The sequence below is a fragment of the Benincasa hispida genome, chromosome 9, assembly GCF_009727055.1.
Source record: "Benincasa hispida cultivar B227 chromosome 9, ASM972705v1, whole genome shotgun sequence".
Lineage (NCBI taxonomy): Eukaryota > Viridiplantae > Streptophyta > Magnoliopsida > Cucurbitales > Cucurbitaceae > Benincasa > Benincasa hispida.
The window spans coordinates 71,889,781-71,900,640 of NC_052357.1; the positions used below are offsets into that span (position 1 = coordinate 71,889,781).

General features: G+C 32.7%; 1 protein-coding gene across 2 annotated transcripts; it reads right to left on the bottom strand.

The window, feature by feature from the left end:
- Window positions 1–3,048: 3,048 nt before the first annotated feature.
- Window positions 3,049–9,263, bottom strand: LOC120086062 (long chain acyl-CoA synthetase 9, chloroplastic). 2 transcript variants are annotated; one of them, XM_039042487.1, is made up of 12 exons: window positions 8,848–9,263; window positions 8,025–8,500; window positions 7,715–7,795; window positions 7,130–7,396; window positions 6,564–6,695; window positions 6,266–6,439; window positions 5,925–6,154; window positions 5,292–5,409; window positions 4,696–4,827; window positions 4,485–4,619; window positions 4,201–4,407; window positions 3,277–3,441 (listed from the first exon to the last, which is right to left on the bottom strand). In XM_039042487.1, the coding sequence occupies exons 2-12, from the start codon at window positions 8,469–8,471 to the stop codon at window positions 3,277–3,279; spliced, it is 2,088 nt and encodes a 695-aa protein (XP_038898415.1). In that variant the 5' UTR covers window positions 8,472–8,500; window positions 8,848–9,263. The 2 variants fall into 2 exon arrangements, with proteins under 2 accessions (XP_038898416.1, XP_038898415.1); XM_039042488.1 differs by lacking the exon at window positions 8,848–9,263 and having other exon boundaries at window positions 3,049–3,441; window positions 8,025–8,471.
- Window positions 9,264–10,860: the final 1,597 nt, after the last annotated feature.

Genomic DNA, 10,860 nt, shown 5'->3' on the forward strand with positions numbered 1-10,860 from the left:
AAGTTATGCGTTAAACTAAAAAATGAGCTAATTATGCTGACCAAGGGACCTTTCCTTTTCAGGGAAAACGCAAATAGGAGAGGCGTACAAACCTCTTGGATAAGTACCTTAAGACAGTGAGTGACAAGTTTTAATAAATATTTTCGAATGTGAGTTTAATAAATGAATTCCAACACATAGGCAGTTCATATGAAGTTTTATATCATGTTTATCTCCAATGTATGCCTTAAAAATGAATGTTGATTGCATAATCCATGTTTTTAAATAATAGAGTTATTTATGAGTTTAACATGCGTTTTACAATAAGTTTATGCTATGTTATACCGCATGATGAAAATTTGTCAAGGAAATTTATAAGCATATTCCATGTTTTGCAAGGCACTATGCGATGATATGAAATCATGAAGTTTAATCATTCCAAATGCATATTTTGTATATGTTCTTAAATGTTTAAATGTGTGTGCCTCGTACAAACCTTACTCCAATATTGGTACCGAAGGTATAGTAAGGTACCCAGATTTCAGTGACGTTAGGGATCCTTGGCACCGAAGGTATGGTAAGGTGGTCAGGACTCAATTTAGCTCTATGTGCACGTATGACTATGTTATCGACGTTGGTGAAATTGAGCAAAAGAGCTCTCTTTCAACTAAGGTTATTAGGGATTTAGTAAAAGGGCTCTCCCGCATGTTCAGGCAGTGAAGTAGTGGAGTTTTTCAGAAAGATACTAATGAGTTTATTTCAAGATTTTTTTATATGGTATATTTTTATGATTTCAGTTCCATTTCCAAAACCCTGATTATGATTTTATATGTGTTTCTTTGATAAGCAAGTTCATGTTATTTATGATTTAAAGTATGTTTTATTTAAGATAGTCACACACTGGGCTTCCCAGCTCACTCTTTTAAAATATTTTCCTCCCTAGGTAGCGGTCGACATTCCGAGGCCTAACAGTTATGGCAGTCAATCACTTTTCAGACCCACAGAGACTGGAAGTTTAGGTGGCTCATCATGTTGTGTTATTTAGTTTTTATGTCCATGTCAGAGGGAACAGGGTAGAGTTTATATTGAACGGATGTCGTATATAAGTTGGGTTTTTGAAACTGTTATGTATATTGATGTCGATATTTCTGATTAGCAGTAAATCATATGCTTTAAGCTGTCACTGGAACTATGTGTTAAGTTCCAGACAATTATAAACTACTAATCAGGTTTAACCGTTGATATGGATACAGGTTTTCAGGAGTATGTTGGGTAGTAATTGTCATAAAAGAGTTGGCCATTGTTGTCTTCGCATCTTTTCTTGGTTTAAGAGGTTAATCTCGGAAGGGGTTTGACACAAAGGATCTTAATGAATATTAATTTCAATATTATAAAAAGAAACGCTATAATATAAGATAAACGTTATAAAAAAATATTGTATATAATAAATATATGATTAGTTAAAACTATATATAAAGCACATAAAAATAGGCTAGTATACTCTAATGAGTCTAACTTGGTATTAATAGCTTAGTATAATTGGCTAGCTTTGCAATGATTTATACTATGCATTGTGGTTAAAAAAAATATAGATATAGTTTAATGGTAAAATTTGTCTTTGTCGAGAAGAAGATCAGGATTCTAACCAAAATAATGGGCTAATGTCTTTTATCCTCTCAGAAATAAAATGTACTACCAAATTTCTAACTCAAATAGAAATTTGGGAGGGCAAATTGTAAAAATTATACTTATTACACTTTTAAACTTTTAATTATAAAAATTGAATCCTCAAACTTACAGTGATGGTAGAAATTAAACATCTATATGATAAAAATTGAACCCTCAAATTTATATAGTTGTTATGAGTTTAAATTTAACACTTCAAAGTTTGAACAGTCAAATTTTATAAGTAAAAATTTATTATGATTATAATTATCACCATACTTCAGATAATAATAATTTTTTTTGTAATTTGTCCAATTTAGAACAAATACAATCAATTTCTGCCGGGTTTGATTTGGGCATGATTGTGGCCTATAATAACAGATACGTGTGTTTTCTATTCAATGTTACTGTTCTGCCCAATAAAGCAATGGCACTGACACGATTACTGGGTGGAAACAAAAATGTCATTGAAGATTTCAGACCTGACACAGACAAAATTTATATTGAGTTTTTTTTTTTTTTTTTGAAAAAAAAAAAGAAATTTATATTGAGTTTTACATTAATAGGAATTTTCGCAAATTATTGAATTCTTTTAAGTTAAGAAAAATATGTTTATTGATTAATTACTTTGATCTTTTCAACCATTCGTGGAGTAGAGAATCAAAATTACAAACTTTATATTAGTTGAACTATATCTATATTGGCATTCACGATTTAATTCATGTATTTTAATTTGTATGAATTTAGTGACTAAACTTTTAATTTTGTGACAATAAAGTCATTTAACTTTCAAATGAAATTTCAAATATAAACAGATAAATTGATTAAAAGACCCTATGTTGATACAGACTACAAAAACTAAAAATTGGTTAAAGGACCAAATATGGTTATAAATTACAAAAACTAACTTGATATTAAAAAAAAAAAAACATAATTTAACAGTTCCATTTGATAATCATTTGATTTTTTTTTTTTTTTTTAAATTAAGCCTATAGATATAACTTCCACCTCCCAATTTCTTCCTTTGTTATCTATTTTTTACCAATAATTTAAAAACCAAGTCAAATTTTGAAAAATAAAAAATAGCTAAAGATTATTTTTATTTATAGAATCCGACTTAAAATTTAACCATTGTACTTTCAAAAGTTATAAATCATTGTAAGAAATGAGAAAGAGATAAGTTTAATTTTTAAAAATAAAAACGAAATGGTTATCAAATGGGATCTAAATTTGTATCTTAAATTGTTAAACAAATAGAGTAGAGGGTTGCTTTCATGAAAGTTTTAAAACTAATACAATGTTTATCCCTTCTTTTGAGTATATGAATGAAGATTCAAACTATTCTTAGTTCCTACCAAATACTTTGGTGTTAATTCAATCACATGAATCACATCAAATATAATATAACTAAGAAAACAAAACTGGTGCCTTTCTCATTTCTTATTAAAAGTAAAATCAGTACTCATAAATAGTTGAAGACAACCTTGAAAAATATTTAAAAAGCAAACCAAAATCACAAAACAACCTAGGAGGAAGTAATGGACAATAAATAGAGAGAATTAATCCTGGACAACCAACCTAACTCTCCAAGGATAAAGTTTCTCCACATCCAAGTTGTGGAGAACATCATAATCAGGCATATAATTTAGAGAGGTCTTCAGAGAAAGCCTTTCTAATTATATCTCTTTTAAGCTTGAGAGCTGCAGTGACAAGCCCAGATTCAGGAGTCCATGGATTAGAGAGTAATTTGATTTTTGCAGGGATCTCAAACTTCTCTAATCGAGCCTTCTTTGCTTCCTGTCAATAAGTATAAAAATATAGTTTCTTTGAACAATACCAAACAAATTTGTGCTATAATTTATATTCATATCAATTTGGTTTGTAAAATGTATGTGTACGAGTGTATCATAGAAGGGGGATTTTCAAATGTTGCCTTTTTTGGCATTCGTTTCTTCAAAAAGAAGGTAAGGATTGGGAAGTTAGTTGTTTTAGAAAGATTTGGTATTAAATTAACAATAAGGATTTGTTTGGGCCCCCAACTTCAAGTGGGTTAAGTGGCTTATTAGTCCAATCCATATTTGTGGCTCTAATTATAATAGTTTGTATGTCCATCTATTATAACCTTCAACTAACAATAGTATTACTATTTTAAATCTCTTTTTGTTACAATATTTTTTTACTATTTGTTATAGTGATTACTATTTCCTACTCATCATCTCTCTCCCTCTTTGTTATAGTGCTTAACCATTTCTTACCCAAACTAAAATAGTTTGTATCACAAACACGGACTATTATATCCTACGGACTATCATAACCCATAGACTATATAATAACCAACCCAACATCCCAAACGTCCCCTAAACTTCAAACTTGCAAGATCGAACTCCAGCACTATGGGTGACTAAGCAAGCGCTCTAGTCATTATGCCAAGTGGGTGTCTTTAGTCGTTTTGGGAAGAAGATAGTAAGTAAATGAAGAACCAAAGGTGGTTTTGAAAAGCATGTTGGGATGGGATAAGAAAGCAAAAATACCAAATTTATGGCAGAATACAGATACCTTTATGAGTGATGCTTGGACTTCCTTCACTACTTCTTCTTTACGACAGAGTGCAGCGAAGTCACTTGTATCAATTCCTTGCTTAGAAGCCCATTCTTCTACTGCATGTTGAGAGGCCACAACAAGAGCAACACAGTAACTATGAAACGGGTCAGCGTGAAGCATAATATTGTCCACATACGGGCTCACACTGAGTGCAGCTTCAACCTGTAGGCAACCAATAAACATTACTTAGAAAGCAAAATACATAGATAAATAAAATAAAGTAATTTTGCATGTCATACCTTCCCCAAAGAAACATATTCTCCATGTTGAAGTTTGACAATATCCTTTTTACGGTCAATAATTTCAAGGCAACCATCAGCATGAAATTGGCCTACGTCACCAGTGTAGAACCACCGCATTCCCCTCTCATCGACCTTTGCAACAAAGAGACATTGCATCATTTGCAAATTTGAGGAAAGAATACTACAGGGATCAACAAGGAGACTTTACCTTGTATGATTCTCTAGTTTTTTCTTCATTTTTGAAATATCCAAGTGTAACATTTGGACCACCAATTACAATCTCTCCCCGTGGCCTTGGCAAATCACTAGTTAAGTATCCACCTTCGGGCCAATCAATCAACTGAGAAAGTAAAACAAATGCCTTAAAGTTGATCACTGGATAACAAATGCGATAGTCATATAAAAATATCATCCAGTAGTATCGTTGGATAGAGAAAGCGTAGATCGTAGATGCAAAGACTATTGGAGTTGTGGCTCCTGGTTTACTCAGTAACCTCAAAGCTAGCAAGCTGTTACTCAAGATTGTTTATTTTGCCTAATCACTTGTTCCAAGTCTTCAGTGCTGGACGTAATACATTCATGATTCATCAGGCCAGTGAATTTCACATGACAAATAAATACAACAGCTAATTATTTTTTGCCCAAGGCCTCCTGGCCTTGTGTAATTCCCGTTGACAATGAATGTTGAATTTTCATCATACTTGTGTAAGTAACCAACCCTGTAACCCACTCAAATACGTAGAGTTGTATATGGTAATTGTGCATTCAATAAGGGATCACTGAACCACAGGGATGTTTAGATACCTTAACAAATGAGCAAGGAAGCGGAGCTCCTACACGACCAACGGTCAAGTCATCAAACTCAGAGAATGTCCCACCAGCACAAGTCTCAGTAAGACCATAACCCTGACCTATTGGAGCACTGAAAATAGGATGCCATGAGATACATATGCAAGATGGTAACTGCAATACTAATGCACGCACACATGAATGATGCATTTATGGAAAAATAATGAACCACGAACCTAGTTTAAATACCTATTATTGGTTGTAGGACTGGTATATTTGTCAACTACCGAACTATATCCATCATGTGTAGCATTCATTAGCATTTATTTATTATCAATAATCCTGGATAGTTTTTGCAGCATATACAATTGGATCAATAAAACTAAATGGCCTTAAAAAAGATATATACACGAGGCTCAAACCTCATGAAACAGTTTAAAACTCTGCATGCATCTAGGCAAACACATTATTTGGTATCTACTGTGTAACCTGTATCCAGATTGGATATCAAATAGTCCATAGGCATCTGACATTTAGAATTCGAGCAGTTAAACTTCATTTGTTTTTAGATAATTTTCTGTATGATAGGTACATCAACTCTGACAGTAAAAGTCTATGTCATTCATAAGATTTGCATGTCATACATACCTGAGACAGATGTTGATGAATCTTTGGGTATCCCCAGAAAGAGGTGCCCCTCCAGACAACAGGAAACGAAGGCGGCCTCCAAGAATTGCTTGTACCTTTCTAAACACAAGAAAGTTCCATAAAAGCTTTTCCAGACCCCATGCCCCAAACCAACTACCATTCATGGCAGATAACCTACGAGAATATGCCAAATCAAACAATTTCTTCGCTAATCCACCCGTCGCATTCACCTGAAATCAGAAAATTCTTTATTATTATAATTCCCCAATAAATGGACAGCAAAGCTTGAGTGTTCAAATAAATGCAATACAAACAAAAATGTGCATGCAAAGTTGACAAACCTTTTTAAGAACCCCTTCTCGAACACGATCTAAAATTGCTGGGACAGCAGTCATTACTGTTGGCACAAGTGCAGTTGCATCGCCCTTTGTCCCACGTTTAATCTTGTTAGACGTATCAGTAAGTGTCAAAGGAGACCCATATCCAATAGCACATCCAACGCCAGCCATTACATTCTACAGGACAAACAAATATAACATATAAGGATTAGTCATAAAGCAGCAAAAGAGAAATGTAAATTTGCATTTTACTAAACAGTAACATAACCTACCAAAATTATGAAACCTAAAAAATACACACCTCTGCTGCTAATTCAAGGATATGAGCCATGGGTAAGTATGCGAGATAGGTATCCTTCTTCCCTAGACCAGGAACTATAGTCATGACAGCAGAAACTGTGGCCAAGACATTTGCATGTGTCATCATCACACCCTGTAACACGGCCATTATAAATACATTATCAGAATTGGTTCCAGAACATCATAGAATTGTTAAACAAAATAGACAACTACCAAACGAGTGGATGCAAACAACACATAGATGCAGTGAAAAACAACACAGATATTAACATTATCAAAGATAACATTTCAAGATATATTGAGGTCTCAAGTTTCCTACTTAGAGAGAATATTCATAGCAGAAACGTAGGAAATATAATGTGCATATAACACAACATTCAAGCATTGGTAAAATGACCAGTCATAAAGCCTAGAAAATAGATTAATTAGAAGGGTAATAAGAAATGAAACTTGAGGAAGGTATAGGTAAGCCAAGCATGTGTATATATATGAATGTATGTTTGTGCAACTGTACATATATGTGTGTGTGTACATAAGTACCTATGTACAAACATAGATGTTTCTCACCTTCGGCAATCCGGTACTTCCACTTGTATACATTATAACTGCAATGTCACCTGACATAGGTAACTCAGCACCCACGTTACATTCTTGGCCAAGCAATTGAACTTTTGCAAATGAGGCAATTTTCCAGTCCCCGTTCTGCTCAGAATTTAAAATGCTTTGAGGAATCTCATCCATACATATCACATTCTTCACTGTCTTAAGCTGTCCACTGATACCTAACAGTTTACTCAACTCTTTCTGGCCACATATCACAGTTGTGACTTCTGTCTGGAGAGGAAAAGATCATACATCAGGTATAAATAATCAAAAGAGTTCAATGCTCGGTAAGATGTTTTAATTTCAGGAATCTGCAAGGAGATAACAAACAAAACAAATTGGGCATGAAGGAGACGGGGGATAGAATTTGAGAGCAAAAACATGTTTACATAAACACTTGGCTAGTTTCCTGATCCGGTTTCAAAAAAATTTAGGTAGGAATAATGGTTGTGCAATGATTGTAGACAATTAGAAAATGTAGCTTCATTTAATATTAGTGTGTAGCATAAGCACATGCTTGTATATAGGGGAGGGAGAGATAGAGAGAACCTCGTTCAACGAGTGACATAATGCCTCTTCCCCTAAAGATGCATATATAGTTACAACAGTGATATTGCGCCTAAAGCATCCCTGGTACATGAAAACACAAAGGTCATATTATAGAATTACAAAAAAAGATGTTTGGCGATACTATTTCTAGAAAATTGATATTGCGAAAGTTAAAATTCATAAACTAAAGAAGAATAAAATATCAAAAATTGCATCGCCAATATTTCTAAACAAAAGAAAAATAAGTCTAAAAGTTTATTCCAATTATTGATGTGCAATCAATACAATACAAAACATGAAAGAGAAAAACCTGCAAAGCAATAAACCATTCTTCTCTAGTGTCAGCAAAGATTGCTGCACGTTCTCCCTTATTATGCCCAATTTGCACTAGACCAGAAGCAAAGCTACACACAGCTTCAAATGCTTGACCATATGTTAGCCACTCATAGTCACCCAAATGAAGCTTCTCAAAGGATCTCCCATCAGCAGCTACTTCAGTTTCTTTTGCGATCAATTTGCGTGTTCCAAGTAAGCGTCTGTCTTGGTGCTGCTTGCATGAATACTCAAAGAGTTCTGCAAGAGTAAGGATGCCTTCCCATGCTGTTTCCACAGGCGCAGTGCACTTACTATTCCGAACAGCAAACCCAGGATCCCCACCAGCATCAACAGGCACCCCTCTTTTCTTTGTTTTTTTAGATTTCCGGAAGAAAAGTGTGACTACAATAGGTACAAGAACACCAACGATGTACGCACTCATTTCTTCAATACTTCAGGCACCAAGTGTGACTAAAAATGAAAAGAAGCAGCTAAATTAATTCATCAAGATCATTTACAGAGTATAAACTCATCACAAACAATGAAATGAACCAATATGAAGACTCGATCTATAAACGAACTATTGCCTTTTAAAGAAAGCTACGACGCATACAATTTCCCAGATTCCATCGAAGCATCAACAGACGAGTCTCAAAAAAAGTATCACAAAAAAAGAATAAAACAAAAAAAAAGGCAGCCAAAACAGAAACTCCTAAAGGAAAATTATACCACAAACAACAAATACAAAAAAAAAAAAAAAAAAAAATGCAATTCCAATCACAACGCAAAACAAAAACTCCAGAATCAAACATTCAAACCTTCAGCGTCTTCCCTCGCCACTGATGCAACGAACAACAAAGCAACAAGAGGCAGAATCTACAGATTCCACATTGAAAAACAATCAAGATCCAGAAAGAGAAGCGTGGCAAAAAGCAGATGGTAAGTGGCGATAGTAATATCCGTGTATGGAGGAAGGAAGAAACCAAAATTAGAAGTAAAAATGGAATCAGGCGGAGGCGTCAATGCAGGAAGAGATAGAACTTTCAGCCAAGGAAAACGAATCAGCTTCAGTTTGAACGATTTTTCAATGAATTTTCTGGCAATGAATGATTGCGATTGCAAGAACAGGCAATGGCTTTGGCTTCGGCTTTGGGCTTTGGGTTTACCATACAGATTATGGGCGTTTGGGTTCGGAACTGGGCGAACTCTGACTGATGAGAAAAGGAAATTAAGATACGGAGTGTGAAGTGTTGATTAATTCCATATTTCTGATTTAAATCCTGGCCCTTCATCTCACTCATCTGACTCATTCCAGATATGTTTTTTTCTTTTTAATTTCTATTTATTTATTTATTTTTCTTTCATTCGTGGATAGTTTTGTCAATGGCGTAACGATTCATTTTAGGAAAGGTATCTTTTTAGTGCGTTTTAGCTTCTATTTAGGTTAAAATATATTTTGATATTTATAATTTGAAGTTTGATTAATTTTATATATTTTAATGGTCTAATTTAGTTTCTATATTTTCAATAAATCTTAAATTTAATCTCTAAAAGTTAATTGTTACTAAAATTAATTAAATAATAATAATAATTTTAATTTAAGAAAATAAAATATGTGAATATGTTTTCAAAATTTATACTATAAATGTGATAACAAAAAGGGTTTTTTAAAAAATCAATGTTAAATCACTATTGAGATTGAATTTAAAATTTATTGAAAGTATAATGACTAAAGTTGGACAACTAAAAGTTGAATTACTCAAATTAAACAAATTTAAAGTATAGGGATCAAAATAGTATTTTAACATAAAACTTAAAGGGAATTTGCAATGAGTGGCAATTCCAAAATGTATAACTAGGGACTTGTCTTCAACATATAGAAAATTATAAATATGACAAAATTCTCAAATTTAAATTTTTGTTTATTTTGTATTCCAATTTTGTCCTTTTAACAAACTCACTTTTTTTTTTTTTTGTATATCAGTCAACTAATATACCATGTTTAAAGTATATCAATTGGGTTCAATTTCTACAACAATTGTAAGTTTGAGGGTCCAATTTGAACAATTGTAAAAGTTTGAAGATTTAATTTTTATAATTAGAAGTTTGAGAGTATAATTACAACTATTATTATACTTTAAATGTGATTTTTGTGATTATGATTTGTCCTTAATTATAAATAATAAGAGTAATTTTTTTAGGCCTAATTAATTATTTCGAATAAGTCATGTTAATTAGAAGTGGGTCGTGCCTAACTTGACTTTTATTCGTTGTACAGTTATACGACAAATTAGGAAACTTAAAATCAAAAAGAAAAATAAAAAATGATAAATTAAGAAATATTCATTTGTCCAATTGTCCCTCCACAATTGAAAAGATGTCCTCTCGCAATTGAAGGATAATTTATCTATGTATTTCTATACTTCAGTCCCTCCTTTGAGGTTGAGTATGATGTTTTGAAGGTTATTTAAGTTTCGCTATCTAGGAATGAGATCATTTTTTGTTGAAATTGAAATCTTTATCAAGGATTTTTTTTTTTTTGTTAAAAATTTTATTAATATTGTCTTTTTGTCACTCTCCTCGAGAAGAAAACAAAGTTGTTTATACTATTGCGGCTTTAGCATCCTCTCAAAGTTGTTATTTGATCAAAAGATATTTTTCTAAATAGTACTCTCCCTTTATTTTAGATAAGAAATTTAGGAAATAGTTGATTGTATTATTGTTTTAAAAAAAAGATTTTTTTTGAACGAGGTCATGGGATTACTTAAACAACAAAACAAAATAAAAACAATAGCGGAATATTGATACAATCATTCAATTGGACAACTTTT